Source organism: Typha angustifolia, chromosome 10 (genome assembly GCF_048772165.1).
Source record: "Typha angustifolia cultivar Huaian chromosome 10, ASM4877216v1, whole genome shotgun sequence".
NCBI lineage: Eukaryota > Viridiplantae > Streptophyta > Magnoliopsida > Poales > Typhaceae > Typha > Typha angustifolia.
The window spans coordinates 9,106,655-9,129,235 of NC_133248.1; the positions used below are offsets into that span (position 1 = coordinate 9,106,655).

Sequence of the window (22,581 nt, forward strand, 5' to 3'; positions counted from 1 at the left end):
TGCAGCGTGACGAAGTTTTTGGACTTTATGCACACATGGTAGATGGATGAGACGCGCTTTACGGGAAAGCGGGGCCCGCCTTCAGGGATAAGGCGGACGTGTCACGATATTAGTGGGACCACAGAGGTTTGGTCTCAGGGTCTAGGACCCTGCCAAGTCTGCTTTGCAAAATATTCTATTAATTTAAGCTTCTAGGATTCTGCCATGGCGGACGTGTCATCTGATCCATCGTCCTGTTCGACGAAATGTTTCACAGAGAGTGAGAAAGAAATCTCTAAATCAGCGATCTACCCAATGGAGGAGCAAAGAGATGCGAGAATCTCCCATTAACAGAGGTAGATGATGTCAAATATCTTGTCTTCTAATATCCTTCTCCAGTTTATACCAACTAATCCACTAGCTTTGTTTTTCCTACTTAATTGTCTGATCCTTTATTATTTCATACCTTTTTATCAATATAAACACGGTTGAAAGAATGAGAAACGTTTATTTCTTTAGTCAATGTTGTTGAACAACAAAACCTTGGCATGCGATCGGCCAGATACATTTATTTGTTTGATTGATGCTTCCGCAGTTCCTTCCGGAGGTTTCTTTCATGTAGCTGGCTTTATTAATTGGTTTTGGAGAATCTATATGCTGTAATTTTGTATCTTGGTGTGAAGTTTTCCTATCAAGGTATTGCTACTGTAGGATCTAGAGATCAACTGCAACTTGCAACAACCAACAGAGATTTTGCAGCGCCAGGACATGGGTCGCCTCCAAACGTCGAGGCCAAAACAGGGATAGAGCAGTTAGTATTACCTAGACAAACCTGTCACAGGATAGAAAAGCATCAGTTGAAACTTTTTAGGACTATAACATGATGAGAACTTAAGAGAGTTTTAAGAGGTTACCTGTTCCACAACTGATTTGGATGCAACTGAATGGCAACTACCAGTGCTGTAGTTTTTGCAGTCACCCGCAGGCTGTCCATAGCTTGCAAATTCGATAGCAGCAATGGTTTTGCCTTGTCGGCACTGAAGATGCACACTTGGATGTGCAGTACTTGAAATTAGGGATGGAATATCGGATTCATGCACATTACCACATACACGAGCAACTGAGATGGTGTTCACTGTGATTTGAAGAGGGTCTCCACCCGTTTCTTCAAAGAGAACAAGAAGGTTCCCAGAAGGCTTCAGAAAGGACCGAGGAACATGGTAGCTTGTAGTGTTGCATAGGTGAGGAAAATAAATGGAGTGAACTCATCAGATGAGGCAAGAAACTTCATTAAAGCTCAATATGAGAAAGAGTGAGGTAAGGAACTGGAATGATAAGAGCTCTCTACTTACAGAGATTGAGATGGCTTCCCGTTGGGAGTTTTGAAGGAGACCCAATATCGTCCGATGCTTTCTCCATTGACCCACACTTCACCTTTTCCCATACTTGTAAGGTTGAGTGCCACTGGATCAGTACCAGAAGGAGTATCAAATGTCGTCTGTGGAGAATAAGAAATTGTGTCAGCTACTAGTTCAAAGCACTAATAACATGGTTGTATATTTTTCACCTTGTACCACACAAGGGGTTGACTTATGGAGTTCTCACTGGATCTCCATTCCACCTTCTCTGATCCTTCCTGAGAGTAGATTTGTTTCTTTTCTCCCACTAAACCGACCTGCGTTTTTTCTTCACAGATCAGATTTAAGCATTCTATGTTGTAGTATCTTTCTTTTTATATGAACAGAAAAAAATATTCCATCTCCTATAGAACATGTTGAACAGATGATTAATTGAACAAATGCAGAAAGCCATTAATTAGATTATTCCAGGAATAGACTACTATTTGTGCTGAATGTTTCTCTATGATCTCTATTATGGCAACCAGCTGTTTACAAATTTCTGGAACCTCTTGTATCAACAACCAAATATACCTGGTAACCCCACTTGTGATTATTGAGATTTTTAGATGCATTCCCTGTCTGAATGCTCACTCTACTAAGTCCAGCAAATCTTCTTTCAAGGTAAGCCCCAGAGTCCTACAAATAAATGGATCAGACATCAAGCTGTGCATATTATGATCTGACACGCACTAATAGACCAAAAGAAGAAGAGTCCTATTCTTGACTGTTATACCATTATTTATCTTAAATATACATGTTAGCATAACTTTGATATTTGTATGATTTGACATAATTGTTGTTTGGGTAACTTAAAAGTTCTGTATAGACAGGCTTGAATTAGTTCTGCTGCTGTTGCTGCTGCTGCTGAGATGATCTTTTCTACCCCTTTTTACCAGCCAAACCTAAGGATTTAAAATATTTGAAAACAAAAGGCAAGATTCACATTCTAATTCATAGGATCTCAGAACATTTTATATGCTAATCTTTTGCAGCAGGAGCATAGTATCTGATAAAGGACATTTCCCAAGACAGCTGATTTGGGTAGAGTACCATTTGCATCTTACAAGTTGCAAGATTTTTCAGTCATCTTCTGATTATGTTCTAATTGTTTTCTAATAGTACACAGTGTCCTTCTGATCCTAGCTGATAAATTCAAAGAAGGAAACCTAACTAAGCATATACTTTTTGTCTCAAAAAAGAAGTGAATTGTTAGTGTCAAAAATTATGAGTTTTATGTTACTTAAATGATTCTTTCTAGAAAATCCTTAAGAGACTCTTTTTCTCCAATACCTTCTGTTAATGAATGAAGTGCAGCAACAAGTTTCAGAATTCAGATTATAGGAACTTCATTTCTTTTGCTTTAGCAGGGCTCATACATCTGTCAGAACATTATTTTTTCTGGAAAAGAAATAAGAAGTACAACAACAATCATGCCTTTAGTCCATGCATTTGGGTCAGCTATATGGAACTGTATTTTCCATTCATCTCTACTTACTCGGAGGTTTGTTTTAGATAATGTTGAGTCTTTTCTTACTAATTCTTACACCAAGTCTTTGCCTTCCTCTCAAGGAACCTTCTATGTAAAGACATAAGAAACCTTAACAAAATTATTGAGAGGTTGACCTGTAAGTTCTATCATCTGGAGAGACCTCATTCAGTAAGAATGATTGTGGTTTTGAAATTTTTTCTCGAATGAGCATAGCTAATTTGAGGATTCCCCTTCATGAGTAAGCATTCATTTATTATTAAGCCTTATGCAAGTCATTTGTTATAAGTATATATCATGCAACTTGCTGGATTTAGGCACTGAAAACAGGAGTAAGCATTGCTTGAATGAGCATAGCTAATTGGAGGATTCCCCTTCATGAGTAAGCATTCATTTATTATTAAGCCTTACGCGAGTCATTTGTTATAGGTATATATCATGCAACTTGTTGGATTTAAGCACTGAAACAGGAGCTAAGATTCATACCGGTGACCCAACCATGACACTTAGTAATGCGATACTGTTCTGCCCTTCCTTTAGCGAAATGGGTCCCTCCAGAACAATGACTGATGGTCCATCATGACTTCCTTGCACACTTCCTAATAACATTGTGAACATAGATAAATCCAGCATTATTCATTCTATATGAGAAGGGTACTCACAAAATGGTAATCCTGTAGATTACTAAGCTTTTTTGTCATGGAGGAAGAATTTCATCAAAAATGTTTTAACATGTATATTCTATTTATTGAATAAAATATTGGACAAAGTAAGTTACTACCTACAAATTCGTTGTTAACAAAAGCATGTAAGACGTGTGCTTTTGACTCGACATGAAGTACATGTTGACCAGCAGTTGATGTCTGGTTATAGCTGCATTCCAGATAGTTCTTTCAGAAGAAGGTAAACAGTGAAAAATGATAATCTTTTTAACAAGTGCTGACAAAAACTGCTATATTTTTTAGTAAATGACTATACCTATTATCTGAGAATTTATAGAACTATAGTATTTCTCATCCTACCTGACAGTGTACCAAAGATAATCTGTTGCATCTTTTGTTGTTGACATTTGCTCAGACAGTTGATTCTTGGTAAATGTAGCGCTTCTGACATCTGCAATTTCATCGATGAATTCTACCCATTTTTGAGCATCTTTCAGATACTGCACTGCTTTTTCCGATCTCGAACCATATTGAGCAATCACCTTGAAACCATATTGAGATAATAAAAAAATATTTACTGTAGAAATTGAAATGATAATAATGATTTACTTATGAAAGAGTTAGTGGGAAAAACAACTGCATACATCACAATGCCAATCTTTAAATTGATAAATCAGATGATTTTCCTTTTTAGAATTGAACTTTCTTTGTAAATCACCTTTGCAGTGTTGAAGACTGTATTTTTGCAATCTGGTAGAATACTGATTGATTTGGCAGGTAAGTCAAGCGTAACATGATGAAATTGGATATTTTCAATATGATGCCGGTCGAAGTTTATGATGAAAGCTGCGCACTTCCCAGTATTTGTTTGAAAAACATGTGCCTGTGGTAAGTTATGTCAGATCACCAGGTATCCACATTTTCATATTTATGGATGGTTATCAAAGGTACACTTGGTCATGCAATTTCACCTCTTGTAGCTGGCCAACTGAAAAATTACTATATGTTCCCCAAAGTAATGGCTCAGAAGATAGCTTCACTGCAGCATGCAATTCCCTAAGATGCTCCCATGTAGGTTGCCATATCAAACCTGCAGGAGGTATCGCATATCTACATTCACTTTTATAATATGTATTATTGCACTTGTATTGACAGTTGAATAGAATGAATTTTTGCTCGGAAGCATTTATCATATTCAAGTCAATGAAATAGAATGAGTTTTTGCTAGACAGAATTTTACCATACTCATCAAGAGGAGCTTTATCATAGTAGCTTGTTGTCACAAATGAAGAGGCAGAGTTCCCAAAATTTGTCCCTCCATGGTACTGCATCAAATCAGCATTGTAAGAATCATGTTCATGTATAGTTAAGCAAATGAACACATATCTTATTTTTCATTTATGTCATAGCTTTCAAATCCTTATTGGGAACCTAGGAAAGTCAGTTGATTCAAGCCACTCGTAGGCAGCTCATTGGACTTGAGTGTGGTCTCAACCAATCTCATTTTATTTAGCTCTAGTTACTTTTGAATGATATGAATTTGCTCTGTAAATAAGACTTGAAGTTCATTTCAAGTCGAGATTGGTTGCATTGCAAGTAGGCTCACTCAAGCTTGGTTCTGTTACACTTCCGTGGTTACCCCCCACCTTTTAAATTTGTACAGTATTTGATATGTCTATAATCTGTTTTATTTTGAGTTTCAATCTGAAGGTTTCAAATATTAAAGGTATCATTTTCTGCTGTACTTTCTATTGAGTTATCTCAGTTGCACAGTATGTCATATGCACAATATTTGAAATAAAAGCAGAAATACTTGCTGATCTATTTAGAGCAACCTTACTCTCCTGAGAGTGGGCATTTGAATAAATAAATATGATACAAAAAAGTACAATATATTCGATTACCTGCTCCAATATTTGCTTTCCTTTTGCTATGTTTTATCACTAGAGGGACATCTTGCCCATGTTATTCTGATGAAATGTATTGAACATCTTGGTAATGAAAGATGAATACGCATTCTCAACATGCAAAAGATATGCAGTTAAAGTGTAAAAATAATCATACCATGTAGTAGTTCACAAAGCTTCCTTTCTTCTTTGCAATAAAAAGTGCGACAGAAAAGGCTATCTCTTCTGCAGACCTAATCCTTGCCTCCTTACCATATACTTGATAGCTGCATGAAAATATAGTCAGCTACTAGATTCTTGTGGTATTTAGGCATCATCTAACAATATAGAAAACTAGATAAATAAGGAAATTTTTTCCAGTAATATATTATGTAAAAGCTGCATCTTTCGATTTTCATATTACATTTCCAATATGTCAGTTTGAGATAGATTAGATATTGATGTTAGAAAAGTAACTGTTATTGGCAAAAATCATTAATCCCAAATATATGAATTTCATTTAATTCCACATTGGAATAACAGGAATTAATTTCTAAATCAGATCATTTTAAATAACATTAAATTGTTTGTTTTTAAGTAATTATCGTTTGAGACATTTACTCCACAATGAAAATAAACATAGACCATACTGCATATAAGGTTGTTTGCAAGGTGTAATAGAAATATGACTATCTGAGAATCATATAGACACATGAAACTATTCAACATACGCTTGCGTCCAATTTTCGGTCCATAATGCTGGCTTATTAGGTGAGTTTGGCCCTACAAAGGTTTCTCCGCATACCAATCCATTGCAGGAATTAATCTGCAGATGAATTGCGATGTTATGAAGTTTCAAAAACTCAAATTGGCAGTTCTCAGTAGACATGAAAAGAGCAGTAAATGAAGACTGACAATTGGGTCTGGAGCATCATCTTGCTTGCACATCATCCATGGAACACCAGTTTGAAGGCCCACAGCCATTGATGCTGCCCAGCGAACATAAGGCGGTCCTCTCTGATGGAAGGCACGTTCGACCATTTGGTACTCATTTTCGATCTGCATCATAATTTTTGTACATGTAGGTTTCAGCAAGTGGACCTCAGATACATAAAACCAGTTAGTTTATTCTGTTTGATCTTGGTGACACCTGAGAAATGATGATTGGGCCTCCTTGAGGGTAATACAATCTCTCAGACTTCATCATATCTACTATCATTGTCACAAATGTTTGCATGTGAGACTGCATATGAAGTAGTTAAACTTGAGAAACCAATGAAGAGAAGAACAATCAATAAGGAAGACTTTACTGTATAGTTAGTTCTACATATAAGAAGAGTTACAAGTAGTATGATTATCTTGTCATCACTCCCAGGTTGAGGTAGCATGTGAGTTCTTGGCATTTAGCAATGGAGAAGTGAACATATTCTTTCCTGGTTTTTCTTTGTTTTTATGTTACACCGCAAACAAGAATGGTTTGTAAATTTGGTTCATTATTGCATCTGAAGGAATCCATAAATTTGCTTTAGGTTGTAATAGTTTCATGCAAGTACTTACCTTGAATGGTTCATTATCGCATCTGAAGGTAATTCCTGGGATGTCACGCAACCAAAATGGGAAGGCTCTGTAGAAGTCAATATCAGAGCTTCAGAAATACAAGTAATAGCAAACTGAATAAATGTTTCAAACTTGTCATGAACTCCTCACTATATATTTCTGAAACCATTGTCTGCTATATGCAGTAATGGAATAAGTTATATGCATCTTGTCGTTCTTCGAGATAAATAGCAGTGATCATATTCCCATTATTATGTTTTCCATGTTAGAAATTTTTGAATGGTGTAATACTTGGTTGATGTATGTATTTACTGATACAATTAGATGAAAGCATTAACATTGTACTGTATCCACCTGCCTGTCTACACTTGCACTAGTATTTGATTATAAATACGACAGAAATTATTGATTAATACCCGTATTTCCATTCAGACTCGATGAAGGGACCGAGCCGGAGGCTTACATAGAGGCCTTGAGCTTGAACCTCTTTTATAAACCTCACAAGATCATATCTTCCTTCAAAGTTAAACTGATCAACAGATTTCAAATGTATCTTATTGAAATAAAAAACCATCATCTTTGAAGGAATGCTTTAATAACTTCACAGAAGACTTGCCTGTCCCTGGATGGGCTCATGAGCATTCCAAAACACATAAGTTTGGATCACATCCAGCCCACCTTCCTTGGCTTTAGCTATGAGGGATGGCCACATCTGTCAATTTTTTTGCAGTTCATCAATGCCTTCATCAAATATCTAGGAGTTAAACTTCCTATCTGAAAAATTGTTAGTTATCTTTCATTCTTGCAGAAAATTTAAGCAAGTGAATGATAATCCTTACTTAGTGTGGATTCTTAATCAAATATTGGTTGAAGATTATCTACAAATTAGGTCTAGATAAGAGCTTACAATATCAAGAACGAGGCTGAAACTAATATAAGAGAAATAAATAAAAGGGTTCTTTTACTTGCATACCCTTCAAAATATATGTTATTTGTATAGATACCCACCTGGTTACTTTTCAAATTAAGTTTTAATAATTTAATATAAAAAAAATAAAAATACTCTTAATTAAGAAAAATTATAAAAACTAAAATAAAGATAGTTTTATCTTTTTATGCCTAAATTGTTTAAATTTTAATGGTTAATTAACTCCAAGGGATATCTGTGAAGATATAAGATTTTTAAGGAGTATTTACCAAAAAAAACCATAAATAAAATTCTTCTACAAAAATCATTGCAGAATCAAGAACGAATTAGTAATATGGATTAAATCCTATTCCATTTTATATTCCTTATAAGATTTATCTTCCTTATTCTTAAGCAAGAGTTAGTTGACCAGAAGAAGAAGAAAAAAAAGCCTTGGCTGACCATGAGACAGACACATGGCCATAAAACAAGTTGGTAATCGTTGACTAAATATGAAATGTAATAGAACCTGACCTGGATTAAGATAAAAACTATTCACCAACTTGTTTATGGCCACTTCCAGCCTTTCTTAGATAATTCCTTTAGAAGAGCAAGTTTGATCAACAATTGTTCTTCTAGTCGCTAAGATCTCATTTGCCTCTAATTCATGATAGAGTTCAATGCAATGTTCTGAGAGAGAGAGAGAGAGAGAGAGAGAGAGAGAGAGAGAGAGAGAGAGAGAGAGAGGAATAGTTACCAACCTCAGGAGTACTACGTGGGTAATGAATGGAACCAGAAAACAACATCCTCCTCGTCCCATTTACGATCAAAGCTCTTCCATCATACGTAACATCTCCTCCTCTTACCACCTCCATTGAAGCCCACACCACCCATCCTATCACCAACACCATCACCATCTTCAAACCCATCTCTCTTCTTCTTCTTCTTCTTCTTCTTCTTCTTCTTCTTCTTCTTCTTCTTCTTCTTCTTCTTCTTCTTCTTCTTCTTCTTTTAAGAATGAATGAAAGAACTCCAGCAAGCTTGCTTATGTACACCGTGTCACAGTATACATCCAATGCCAGATCTAGCCAAGGAAGGAAACACAAAAAGGAAATATACGTATATATCTATGGATATAGAGATATGTCATATGTTTGCGGATTAATTTGCGGAGAAGTAAATGATACGGCTGTGATCTAATAAGGTGGTTTGTTTCCTTCCTTTCTGGATCTTTGCGTGCTGCTCTGGACTCTTTTGCTGGAGATTTTTTGCCGGATTTGGGAGGGAGAAAACTTTAACGGAATTCGGTGGTGTTCTTGGGTTTCCCTTATTATTCCCTAACGAATTAACGTACTAATTATTTGTTTAGAGAAAAAGTACTAATTAAGCTAGAGAGAGAAAGAGAGAGAGAGAGAGAGAGAGAGAGAGAGAGAGAGAGAGAGAGACAAGTGTGTTTGTGTGTGGGGAGGTGAGAGGTGAGGATTGCGTTGGAGTGCACGTCAGGTTGGTGGGAACTGGGACATGGCGATGCAACCGAATTATAACGGTTAATACTTAATTAATTATATACCTATAATATATTTTTTTAGGAATTTCACAATTATCATTTAATACCTTTCAATAATTTATTTAAGGTAAGATAAAAGTAAAAGTAAGAGTCAAATTACAAGTATTTTAATTTATTTATCATTAAAAGTAACAAAATATTTTTTTGTTTTGGTAGAAGAAACTCGAGATATTTTTAAGATATAAATAAAATAGAGGAGTCAAACGATAATAACTATATGATAGATAATAAACACACAAAAAAATTATGGTAATTTTGATTAAAATAAAAATTTATCACTCAATGCATTATGTCATAACATCAACTTACATCTCTTGAAAATAAATTATGGCAGATGAGGAAGTTGGACGGCTATTATTGTTAAGCTTCGGCCACACCAAGTGTGAGAACCAATCTTCTACATTGCCTAACAAAATTATTAGACATTAATTTTGCCAATCTCTACCACTTTCCAGGTTGTAGAGAAATTAATTCATACAACCTACTATATAAATCAAAATTTCTATTGGAGATTCTGGCAAACATATGTTGGATTGGACCCAATAATTTGCAACTTATTACTTGTAGACAAAATAATCGTTGCAGGACATGCGTGTGGACAATATGTTAGATTGCGGAGGAATTTGTGGCATCATATTTGGCCAATCAGAGAGACTTTTGAGTAGGTGGCAATCATTGGATTACAATGGGGAACAAAGTTTATTCATCAGTATAAATTCGTATATTACTCCATTTGCAATGCAATACTTCTTTGCAGTCAGTTGAATATGATGATTACCATCTCTTCCTGTGAGTATATTTGTTGACCTGCTTCTCATTCAACAAACCCAAGCAAAGATTTCATTCTGAGGGAGGACAAACTTTGGTTCCAAAATTAATGTACATGAGCTTGCTGGACTTGATACAAAGTGGTTGTTAGAGTTCCACTACTAAAGAAATAGCCAATAAGTTGGAACATTATAAGAACTTTAGATTAGGAAAAGAAATCTTTTAAGTGTTCACATTTACAAGGAAACTACAAAAACTTGTGCTAAAATATGCTTCCGGCTAACATATTCTGAAAGTTATCTTCCTCAAGAGAGTAGCAGCAGCTCTCGGTTAACGCCAGGAGAATATCGTCATCTTTCCCCCAATAATGATTCAAGAAGAGCAGCCTCCTCCTCCTATAGGAGTCAAGAGTGTTAAAGAGATAACTAGAATGATAAAAAGTAAATGTATAACACAAAATAAAAAATGAACCATGAGTTAATTCATCCACTCAATAAATAATTAAACATTCTCATGTTAAGTTTTGTTTAGAAACCTCAGAGCAAGATTTTTTTTTTCATCAAGAAAAAAAGATAAACAGGTGTTTTCATGACATATTGTAGCTTTTTTTTTTAATTAGTAGGGAATTTTCAGAAGTCCAAAGGGAAAGGAGGAAAAGAGATTTGTTAATAATCTTTTCTCTACGTTGCTACTGTAACAGATGCCTTATACCACTTCCACCATGTAGTCTTCATGTGAAAGCGAAGTGCAAAACCATGGTTCTTTTTGACATAATCACAGTGAAAAACAAGAGCAATTCCAAACATGTTTCAGAGTGAATAAGAATAACATGAATGATTATTTTTTTGATAAAATACAAGAACCTAGTAATGATGCTGTCATTAAGATATTTAAACCAAATTGGACAATTGTACTTCTAGAGATTTAGATTGATAGGTTGATTAGAGGCTCAAAATCATCATAAAAGAAACTTAACAATTTAAAGATGCCTCGCTGAAAGAGGTTACATACCACCAAAGCGTTAAATTCTGTCTCCTCGTCTATGGCACCAATGATAGCAGGGTCCTCCAAGAGATCCTGTATGCAAAGGATACTTTTACATAATTACATCAAAGATATTTTTGCCTAAGAAAATCCATCAGACTAAATAAGCATTTCACTAATCCTGCCAACAGCACCAATGCACTCATAAAGAAATGGCAAATAAATCTTATTAAATGCTACTCTGCCTCACTCAAATTTCATTCTCATTAATTTGATACTTTGGTTAATTAACTTTTGCAAGAAACAAAAACATTAGCTTTTATAGAGCTTAAATCTCGTTGTCATCATTTCATGACAGTAGATACTTCATTATGTAGAGTTCACTTGAACCACTATTATCAGTGAAATTTACTTCCATAGGTGATATTTTGCAAGAAAAAGAACTCCATATAATAAACTAAATCTGCCCTGGGAGTAAACTATATAAAAACCAATAAAAAGAGAAAGAAAAGGCCAAAGGATGTAAGGAAAAAGCCGTTTTGTGCCCAATAGAACCATTATTCACAGAGTAACAATTTAGCCAGAACATGAGGAGCCAAGGTCTCAATAAATAATGTAGTAAAGCAAATGATCAGAATGGAAACTTTCCTTGACAAGGAAAAATCTGGAATAACAGTAAACACTTAAATGACAATCAAGTTAAATAACAAACAGATGAAACCACTTACATCATCTGCAATTCGCAGCACATCATTTTTATCCTGCAATAATAATATTGGTCATGTTTCCCATGTGAAACAGCAAATCACAAGTAAATCATAGAGAGCAACTGAAATAACATGAATATTGTCAAAGAAAACTTCTATACCTCTTCGAAGAAATAGAAGAGAATTGTTTCTAGATTAATGATATTTTATAAGGAACGTAAGTACCTTTACAGCAACAAAGAGAAGAGGATCAGATGGTGTATAGATCATATAGTGTGTCCCATCCTGCAAATTAAATATCCATAATAAATATTAGGATATTGAGTTCGTATCAGCATATCCAGAAAGAAAGGTAAACCAGAACTGATATTACAAATTTACAATAGTAGTGAAAGATGGATCCAATTCAATACCCTCCAATAGAATGACTCATCTAAGCTTGGTCATTTATATTGACTGAAGAAGAAGTATATGGGAAAAACTAAATGAATGATTTCCCTATAGTCTAAATTTCATCAGAGATTAAAAAATTAATAATAGTAATGGTGGAAGATAAAGTATCTGGTTACCCACCAAATGGAAGCAAGTAATTTCTACACCTTCTGAAGGCAAACCCTCAATGTCTTCACCATCATCTGCAGATTACAGCAAAATATACAATTATGGAACTGATAGAACAAGATTCTACAAATAATAGATTGCATGGGAAAAAAAATTTGATACCATAGGACAGATAAACCATAGACCTCTTAGATAAAGAATACAGCCTAATCATATTGTTAACCTAAGCACATTGTGTTGTTATTACAGAATAAAATTAAAGAAAGCACATACTCACATTAATTACAATTTCCTCTCTGTATAACAGCCACTATGTATTGAAGAATTCTATATTGCCACAAATCCTTTTATAGTAATTATATGTTCGAATGGTATTGATGATATTTGGAATCTACCGACTAAGACATTCTGCTCTACTAGCATGTTAATTCATCAACTACTCTAAAAGTTTGAGTTGTTAGATAACGGTAATTTTTATCATTCATGCTCTAACAAAGTTTTAGTATCAAACAATACATCAAGTAGTTCCCATAATGTTGCTAGTTTAAGCCCCCTCTCTCTCTAAGCCAAGTTTTACTAGCTTCTAAGCAGTTCCGTGAGGGGAAAAAGAAAACTATAGATCAGAGAAACTCAAGATAGACTTTGGATTTCAACTGTCTATAGATACTCTTTTGATGAATATGAGAGATTTATTAGCATACATGTTCACCTGGTTCACAGATAGGAGAAAAAAGAGTTACGGGAATCTCCATAAGCAAAAAAAGCAACAATGATGTTTATGAAATAGAAACTAGTAAGTTACCTGTACGAAATTCAAGTATGTCCTCTTCCGAGTAGCAAAAACCCCCTCTGGCTGTGTAGCAAAACCTGAGCAGAGAAATCGTTGGAACAGAGGAAAAAGATTTAGAAAAGCCAGATTAACTGAGATGTACACTGTGAAATTGAAACTACTGTAAACTCCAGTAAACTTAGAGGAAGGGAAACTTCAAAAGGGATATATATATATATAGTACAAACAAATGGTTCCCTACCCACTAACTACAAGATGCATATGGATTTTGGCAAGGGCATATGCAGCAGTAGGAATAATAGCCTCAATTTCATCATCATTAACCTGCAAAGGAGCAACACAAGTAAGATAGTTGGCAAGCAAAGGAGAGTATCGATTATCATACAATAATATAGATTGGACTAACATGCGGTATTTAAAATTAAAATTATCAATCTGAAGTTGTATTGTCAATCTCAGAATAAAAGGAGGTATCAAGGATCAAATGGCTGTAATGGAGAACAAAGTAAATATGTATAAGTGGAAAGCTAGTCTATAGACTCTATACCAAATGAGGGGAGAGAGAGAGGATGACATTTTCTAGTTTTACTTATAGCTGAAATTTCGAAGAGCATTACACAGGAAATGTGGTGGCATGCTTTCTTGAATGCCACAATACTGCAAATAGATTAATAAACCTTACAAGCATCACGTGTTGATTTTCATAATTTTGAATCTGCTATTTAGTATTTCCATATTATAACTGCAAACCAAAATTTTAAAAGAGTTAAAGACATACGGCTGACCATCCATTGAAATTTGTGCTCTTTAAGATTTGTACAGGCCTGAAAAGAGACATTTCACTCATTTAGTAATATTCATCCAGACAATTCATTGAACTTTAATTCTTTAGAAGGCCAATACTCACGTATCTACTGGGCACAGCAGCATGCACTCATCCCCTTGGGAACTTTGAAAGACTCTCCTAATTACGCATTCCAAAGGGAAGTTATTCGTACCATCAACCTGCATATAGATTTGTGTTGATATGTCATAGTTACAAAAACATACAAAATATATTAAGCCAAGCCATGAAAAGAAGTCAAGATGATGACTATGAGTAACAATGTCTAAAGGGAGAGCCGGATTAATAAAGCAATAATCCTTGCATAGAGATAAAGATTACACTTTCAGGCACCCTTCAGCTAGTCGTTTAAAATTCATCTGACTTAGGCAATTACACGCTCTAAAGAGCAAATGTCTATTAACATCAGCAATTACAGCTTAAACTTTAAAAGTAATTACTATAAGGCATGTTTCATCATTCTTTTGAAGTAACTACTTTTGAAGCACAATGCTATTTATTCTTCGTATGCTTCAACCAAAAGCAAGGAAGCATATCTTACTTCAACAATCTGACTGTGCTTGTGTTCAACCAAGCATTCTAGTAATTGGTTCGTTACAATTTTCATGCTCCATTAACCAACTGTAGACCAATAAATAAATAATTATCAACTAAAGTTTGTCTACACTTCCCCAGTTAAATCTAAGTTTTAAATTTGTTCCTCCAACTATAGAGTTCTAATTTTGCCCCATCATTTTTCAAAAGTAAGCCAACTTTAGCATCGATATCATCGAGAACTCAACACTTACAATCGTAGCAATCCGTTTGGAAGACGCCGCGAGAACCCTCCCGTGCGGGTCCAGCACGAACCCGGCTGGCGGCTTCGGCAACGGCGACGACGGATGGCTCTGCCGGCTCTGAGAAGCCGGCGCCGGAACCACCTCAACAGCGCTTTCACCGCCAGCGGTCTCCGGAGGCTTCTCCTGCGATCTCCTCCTCCCGGACCTCTTCTTCACCGGCCCACTCTGCTGCTGCTTGGCCGCGCGGAGAGCAGTCACCGCTCTCTTTGTCGTAGACGAGATAGATAAGGGTACTGATCTGGTTAGAGCAGAGGAGGAAGTGAGGAGATTTACTTTGCTAGGGTAATAAGAAGCGGGAGAAGCAGCGGAGAGCGTCATCATCTTAGTGCGGACTCGATGTTCGATGGAATGCCGAGGAGAAGGGCGAATAGTTTGCCGCAGCTCACACTAGCATGAGCTTCCGGGTTTGGACTTTGGGGGAGAAAGAGAGGTAGGAGGGTATCGATTGAGAAGAACTGCAGAGAGTATCGGATAATCGGAGTAGCATTGGAGTTGGCCTAATCGGTTCATGGGTTTTTTGCATTTGCACTCCTGGAATAATTAAAACTTTCTTGGTGTTTTATGTGCAAAATTCCCAATAATATCTTGGTGCTTTAGGTATGGGCAATTATTCTCATACGGGTGCGGTTTGCAAATAGCCGCGTTGTTGTGATTTATGAAGGCAAAAGATGGTTTATAGATGGTTTGATTTATTGACTTAGTTATGTACTTTGTAGTGCATAGTTGCTATAATAATTACTATTAAGTATATTAATTCATCACCGTAGTAGCTTAGTAATCAAATCTTAGTAACAATTATAACAGAAGTTATAAATTTAATTTTTTTTCAATTAATAATAACACTGCATTTCTTTTTATTGCTCCAAAATAATATGTTTGACCAATTTTAGGAAAGGGTTAAATACCGAACAAACCCTTAAAATATGACTATATGTAGGTTTTATTTCTGATTAGGAATGTAATATATACAAAGAGGAGGGTGTAAAATATAATATTTCATACTTTTAAGTATTCGGCCACTTTATTCACTATCGGAGTTGGGAGATCCGATTAGACTCCGTTAATATCCGGCTAGGATTTATGGGGCCCAAGGGTTTTGTCAAATAGAAAGACAGAGCCACTTCCTGAAGGTAGAGAGAGAGAGAGAGAGAGAGAGAGAGAGAGAGAGAGAGAGAGAGAGAGCTTAGAAAGGGTAGGTGCGAGGAGAACAAGCGAAATCCTCATGGAAGCCGCACCTCCTCAAATGGCGACTGGATCGGCGTCGACCTCTAGCTCGAAGGCCGTAGGAGAAGGATTAGGGTTGGATGCGAGCGAGGGGGTAGAGGAGATGACTCTTACGGTTCGATGGAGCGGACAGGAGTACACGATCCGTGTGTGCGGCGACGACAGCGTCGCCGAGCTCAAGCGCCGGATCTGCGAGGCCACCACCGTCCTCCCCAAGCGGCAGAAGCTCCTCTACCCCAAGCTCGCCGCGAAGCTCAACAACGACTCCCTTCTCCTCTCCCATCTCAACCTCAAGCCCTCCGTTAAGATGACTATGATCGGGTATGTGTCTCAAGCCCTTCTCTTGAATCCTAATCTGGTTGGAGGTAGTCTGGGGAACTTTAGAGAAGTTGAAGTTGGAATTTTGCAATGTGTTGCGGGAGGTTTTGCCTGTGAGTGCGATTGTTTGCTTTGATTGGGAGTAAGTAATGGGAGGTGTTCTATGTCAACTATATAAAATCGAGTAAAAGGAAGGATTTGATTTTGTGGTATGTCTCCAACTGCTAATATATTTGTTTGTGGTGAATCGTGAAGTTAGAACATATTGCAGATGATCATGAAATGACACCTTTGTTTGAGCGTATTTCGTTAAGGACCGGATTTAATAGGGAAACTTTAGGTTTCAAAGCAGTGTTTAGATCAATGGTGGTGTAGACATTTTGTAATTTCTATCATCGATGTCTAATATTGAGAAAATATTATGTCACAAATAAAATGTGTTGTTAATTCTTAGTTTCTGTGGTTGGCTGATGAGGAATTGTGATGGATGTCATTCTTTTCATCTTCCTGAGATTGATGATGCGGCCAAGAAGGGGGTACTTGTGTTGATCATTCCGCTCATCTTGTTGGCTAGACTGTTATTTTGGGTTAAGAATATAGTTTTAATTTTTTTCTGATTTGATGTGGCCAAGAAGGGCCATATTCTTTTGCTATCTGCCATATGGCCTCCCCCAGCCTTTTTTACGGCGTTCATTGTTCCTAATAGATTCTGGAACAGTCAATGAAGCATTTACAAGTCATATGAGTTCTCCTTTCTTAAATTAGGAGTTCTCCTTTCTTTAAATTAGGGTTCTTCTTGAAGCATTACCCACATTCCCAACTTATTTGGGAAAGATTCGAAATCACTCAACACAATATGCTGATGTAGTAGCTTCATGAGATTTAATCACTACACATTTGGGACACTTCATGGAGAGAAATAGAAGTTGATTTTTCTTTCAGGTTCATTGAACTTTCTATTTCATGGAATGTTGTACTAAAACTTTTCCTTTCCTGATTCATTAAAAGATTATTATTTCATCCATGGGTTTGCTATCTCCTTTGTAAATGTTTCAGCTCAAAGTATACTTCAATCTTGCAGTGTACTGACACTAACTTTTCAGTACTGTTGAAGATGATATTGTTGTGGACCAAGTGGATTCTCCAGAGATAATTGATGATTTTGAACTAGGCCAAGATGAAGTTGTTGACATCAAAGATAAAGATGTAAACAAGCAGAAATTAAGGCGACGAATAGCTCAGTATAAGGTCTGCCACTGTGAACTTGCATAGCATGCATTATTTGATGCTTTATTTCAACATCACTGAAAGTTATTTTCTTTTATTCATCATAAAGAAGAAAGTTAAATTGCTATGATGGGTCTCTACAAATATAAAGTGATAGATAAAATTTTGTTCAAAGAGCTGCACTGGTTTATATAACATTTTTTCCTATTATATATTCCTTTAGATCAAGCTTTTGAACCCATGTCGCGAAGGAAAGAAGCTTCTTGTCTTAGATATTGATTATACTCTGTTCGATCACAGATCTTCAGCTGAAAACCCACTTGAGCTCATGCGTCCATGTAGGTACTATAGGAATGCACAAGATTTTGTTGTTTTAGTCATTCTGTTTTTTCATGGTATATGCTTCCTGTGCAGATCTTCATGAGTTTCTATCTGCTGTTTATGCAGAGTATGACATTATCATCTGGTCTGCAACTAGGTGAGATTTGCATCTCTTATATTTATATAGAATTTGGTATTCCTTATATTGAACTGGTAATAGAACTTGTATAACTGGAGAAGTAAAAAGTATTGCTCCCTTTTCTGCAGCATGAAATGGGTAGAGTTGAAGATGGGGCAGTTGGGCGTTCTCAATAACCCTAACTACAAAATAACTGCTCTTCTTGATCACTTGGCCATGATCACAGTACAGTCTAATAAGCACGGAACTTTTGACTGCAAGCCACTTGGCCTGATCTGGGCTCAGTTTCCTGAGGTTGGCCACTAAGCTAAAACTTCCTACTAGCAATTATGTTGCTTTAAATAACATGTTTATAATATTTTTTCTATATTTACAGTATTACACTTCAAGAAATACAGTTATGTTTGATGACCTTCGAAGGAACTTTGCCATGAACCCACAAAATGGCCTCACAATTAGACCTTTCAGGAAGGCTCATTTGAATCGAAGCACTGACCAAGAACTGGTAAAGCTTACACAGTATTTGCTGGCTATAGCAGATCTGCCTGATCTTAGTCAACTTGACCATTGGAACTGGGAAATCTTCACAGAAAGTACCACAAAAAGGCGCAGGCACAGGTAAAATGCATGTGAAAGACAGATTAAAAAAAGGACGGATTTGTGTTTCTGGCTTCATTTGGTATATCCATTAGTTTGTCAATACTTGATTGGGCTGCATAAAATTTTTATATTTGTGCCTTGGCATTGAAAAACATTTTCTTGGCCTTCAAACGAACAAGATGATAGCTTAATATTTTTGTGAAGGAGAATATGTGATGGCACATAATGTTAAAGATATGCTGGATCTTCATGAAACTTGATGACCCTATGGTTTCTTGTGTACTACGATGTGGTTTTCTCTGCTTTCGACTGCTATGAAAAGGAGAAAATATGTGATGTGAATTTGATGCTTGTAGCGACTATTATAGCAAATAGCATAAGTTAATTACAGGTAGTATGACAAGTTCCTATTGCTCAATTTGTCCAAGATTATTCTGAGAAAGGATGGGCAATTGCCTGACATAAGGTAAGCACCAAACTTTTGATTTTTCGTGATAAACTTCCTTAGATTTCTGGCTACCGAATTTAACTGTTATATGCTTCAAATGACAGGGTTCATTTAATAGAATATCTTATATAGATGACGGTTCATTTAATAGAATATTTTATATAGTTATGAATTTTATTTTAGCATCATTTTGAGCATGCGTGTCTTGGCTATTCCTGCATCGTCATTAATTACTGAGAAATATTCGTATGTCCAGAATCTTGAATGATTTAGTAAATCTGAATACATAAATCCTTGACCCATTGTTGATGGTACTCAGTATCGTCAACTGATAATGTATCGCAGATCTCATCCTTCTATGCAATAAATTGATGATGTGGTTCTTTAACAGGCACCTTGACATTGTTCATCGTATTGACAAAATGTACAATTTGTTGTTGGATTATATAATGCAAGGACTAGTCAGAAACAAAGAACGGTGGGTCATTTTCAGCATTAGCATCAAAGACTATAAGAAGCGTCTGAGATGGGATTTCTCACTCTATAAGCTTTGAAATTGAAAAGGAATGTGCGACATAGTTGGCAGTGGTATAAAGTTTATGCTGATATAGCTCAGTCGTGATATTTTCGGCTGTATGATCTGTGGAGAAATAAATGATGAAGGTCAATTAAAACTAATGGCTTTCAACATAGAACTGGAGGATGCTAAGAATGATAGGAAATCAATCATTACTGCATCTTTTTATCCGTGTCTTATTATAATACTTAATGAGAGTAGATGGTTCAAATGTTAATAGCATAGCCAAGTACATCTCAGGGGGAACCCTGTCTTTAAGAAAATAATAATAAAAATAATAAAGAAAAAAAAACACCCCTTAGCATACACCTGAGGATGAACTGATAGTCTGATTGGCTTGCTGTGGAGGAAGTATTTGTGGAGCCTGGTTTGTCATAAACTCAATACTATTGATTTGTATGCTTGGATATTATATTATCTTTACTCAAATATGATATATCAATTATAATAAGACAGGCCTTTTAAAAATATTAGACATTACCTTATCTTTATTATAAAATCAATTAAACAGCTTGCCAATGGGATAATTTATCTTACAAGTGGAATGGCATCCATATCCTCTTTTGCAGTTTATGGAGCCTGAAGGTAAACCTTTTTGAAGCATCACATGCCAGCATGTATTTTCAGGTGAAAGTACAGGGCTGCTGATTAATAAATAATAATTATACCCATGTCTGAAAAAAATTTAGCATTGCATGCTAGCAAAGGCTATGTTTCTAAATATACTTGGCATGCTCTTGAATATTTTAGCCTCCGTATGGCACAAAATCTGGTTGGAATGGAAAAATATATGGAAAGATGTATATCTGGGTAGGTAATCTCTGCAATTAACTTCACAATTCAATTAACTTCACAATTCACTTTTTTCACAGGTAGTGTCTATCCTTTTTGGTCTGCATTCTTCATTTCTGCCTAACTAGGAGACATCTGTTTGAAATAGTGACCACTCAGACCTTTCCCTTTCCAAAGAAAAGTTAAAGGTGCCCTCCACTCTAGCCATAGCTTATGTTTCCCACTCATCACTAGGATGAGATAAATAGGACAGGATGGTACTTGAATCTTTCTTGGTCCTCCCAAACAAAAGCATTTTGAGAACATATCTAGAGAGTAGAAAATTGCCTGAACTTTGGAAATGCTTTTGTTTGTCAGCCAGTTTTAGTATGGGAACAGGGTATTCCTAACCCACCTGCCCCACTTTCCATACCTGCTATGGGACATACAGTTAATTTGCTTTAGGCTGTTATTAGTTTTGATGAATATATCATTTGTTTATGATTGCTCATTTCACTGGTGTGAAACATGCCTTGTTGAAAGGTGAATGGATTATGAAAGGAAGTCCAGAGATGAAAGAAAAGAAAGGTGTGCATCTACATTATTGAACAGTTAATGTGATTACAATTTTAGGAAAAGATTGGTCATATAGTCACTTATACCAGATGTAAGTTTCAGATGTTCTTTTAGTGACCGATGAACTCGTCTATCCATTATTGGCCTAGGCATGTCTCTGATCCATATATTGCATCAGAAACCTCTTTAGGGATATGTTACTACATCACTGGAATGATTTGTATTTGAAGGAAGATATCTTGTACCTAGAAGTTTCTAGTTTTAAGTTTACTAGAAATTGGAAAGTTCCTTCCTGAGTATAGAGGAGGCATTGCATCAATTAGCAATAAGTATTGTAGGCAATTTCCAACTAGTTAAGACTATGCTTGGCCACTAGGAAGATAATCTCCTTAGACTTAAAAGTATGGCATGCATTATCTCCTTATATTCATAAGAGTGGTGCTACTTTTTCTGGTGATAAATACTATGTCAGACGGGGGTCCATGGAAGTCCATTATGTATGCACTTATACTGCAATTCGTTGTCTGAAGTAAGAGCACTTTCATGCTATAATCTAGAACTAAGTTTGTTATTGTAGGCTGGTGGTCCATGGTCCTCCTGACTGCTTTTATAAGTGCACCAGCCACCAGTCACTTCTTCAACATCATTTGTTCTATGCTTGCACAGCTTTTCCCCCACTATTACTTCTCATATATCTTACATCTAGATGAGAAAGATCCTTTCCTGGATACATTCTTATAAAGTAGCATGTTGTTTTTCAGTTTTCTGAGTGCTTCAGTCAGCATATAGTCTTCTATCTATAAAAGCAAGCTCCAGGATTATTATTACTTTACCTTCTCCTTTATGTATGAACATACCTCTGGTTCACCTGATATCCATATCCTTTGCAGATGCTCTTGTTTTCTCCTTAATAGACAAAAGCAGATACTATTCTTGTTTTAAACTGCCATGTTTTGAAATATTTTCTGTTGCCTTTTGATTTTTTATCATGCGATGTGCTTCTGGAGATGTCTTTAGCTTGCATCTATCTATGGTGGGACTCAATTAGTTCTAGAGGAGTTGCTTCCCATTTCCATTATTCAACTTAAAACAGGATCAAACTTGAAACCCATTGTATGGATAACTGCATCTTTCTTATCTTTTATTCCATTTTCTAGTTCTTTGTTCCAGATGATAGACAGAATGAATGCCGAGAGTGAGGCTTAAAAAGTCAATGTATAAATTACCGGGTGAAATAACTTATATACTAATTCAGCTATGCTCATATTTTAAACTTGCGTAAGAGAGCCTATTCTAGTTTAAACTGTTATAGTATTTATTTATACACATATATAGTGGTGTAATCATCACAATTTATGTGTCATAAAAGTAGATATTTTAAAAAATAATTCAAACACTTCTATAATAGATGAATAAGAAGAGGAGAGAGAAGGGAAAGAGGAA

General features: G+C 35.9%; 3 protein-coding genes and 1 long non-coding RNA gene across 7 annotated transcripts; 2 read left to right on the top strand and 2 right to left on the bottom strand.

Annotated features, from left to right (window-relative positions):
- Positions 1–331: 331 nt before the first annotated feature.
- On the bottom strand, positions 332–8,954 carry LOC140769370 (beta-galactosidase 7-like). Of its 2 annotated transcripts, XM_073110061.1 has the most exons (19): positions 8,639–8,954; positions 7,587–7,682; positions 7,387–7,499; positions 6,971–7,037; positions 6,564–6,656; positions 6,329–6,472; positions 6,145–6,239; positions 5,592–5,700; positions 4,768–4,852; positions 4,499–4,617; positions 4,246–4,410; positions 3,888–4,069; positions 3,647–3,738; positions 3,352–3,464; positions 1,911–2,015; positions 1,547–1,654; positions 1,332–1,477; positions 894–1,203; positions 332–811 (listed from the first exon to the last, which is right to left on the bottom strand). In XM_073110061.1, the coding sequence occupies exons 1-19, from the start codon at positions 8,804–8,806 to the stop codon at positions 701–703; spliced, it is 2,421 nt and encodes an 806-aa protein (XP_072966162.1). In that variant the 5' UTR covers positions 8,807–8,954; the 3' UTR covers positions 332–700. The 2 variants fall into 2 exon arrangements, with proteins under 2 accessions (XP_072966162.1, XP_072966163.1); XM_073110062.1 differs by having other exon boundaries at positions 4,499–4,852; positions 8,639–8,926.
- On the top strand, positions 2,010–6,384 carry LOC140769371 (uncharacterized). Of its 3 annotated transcripts, XR_012105887.1 has the most exons (4): positions 2,010–2,880; positions 4,254–4,415; positions 4,508–4,626; positions 6,246–6,384. It is a non-coding gene; the product is annotated as an uncharacterized lncRNA (long non-coding RNA). The 3 variants fall into 3 exon arrangements; XR_012105886.1 differs by lacking the exon at positions 6,246–6,384 and having other exon boundaries at positions 4,508–4,648; XR_012105888.1 differs by lacking the exon at positions 6,246–6,384 and having other exon boundaries at positions 4,305–4,415; positions 4,508–4,648.
- Positions 8,955–10,266: 1,312 nt separating the features above from the next.
- On the bottom strand, positions 10,267–15,406 carry LOC140769343 (uncharacterized). The gene is made up of 10 exons (XM_073110019.1): positions 14,887–15,406; positions 14,162–14,259; positions 14,033–14,078; positions 13,496–13,578; positions 13,267–13,331; positions 12,477–12,538; positions 12,129–12,188; positions 11,925–11,957; positions 11,224–11,289; positions 10,267–10,607 (listed from the first exon to the last, which is right to left on the bottom strand). Exons 1-10 carry the CDS (start codon positions 15,256–15,258, stop codon positions 10,563–10,565), a joined length of 930 nt encoding a protein of 309 aa, XP_072966120.1. The 5' UTR covers positions 15,259–15,406; the 3' UTR covers positions 10,267–10,562.
- A 665-nt stretch (positions 15,407–16,071) lies between these two features.
- On the top strand, positions 16,072–19,048 carry LOC140769335 (ubiquitin-like domain-containing CTD phosphatase). The gene is made up of 6 exons (XM_073110010.1): positions 16,072–16,482; positions 17,583–17,727; positions 17,930–18,044; positions 18,121–18,184; positions 18,295–18,460; positions 18,543–19,048. Exons 1-6 carry the CDS (start codon positions 16,160–16,162, stop codon positions 18,786–18,788), a joined length of 1,059 nt encoding a protein of 352 aa, XP_072966111.1. The 5' UTR covers positions 16,072–16,159; the 3' UTR covers positions 18,789–19,048.
- Positions 19,049–22,581: the final 3,533 nt, after the last annotated feature.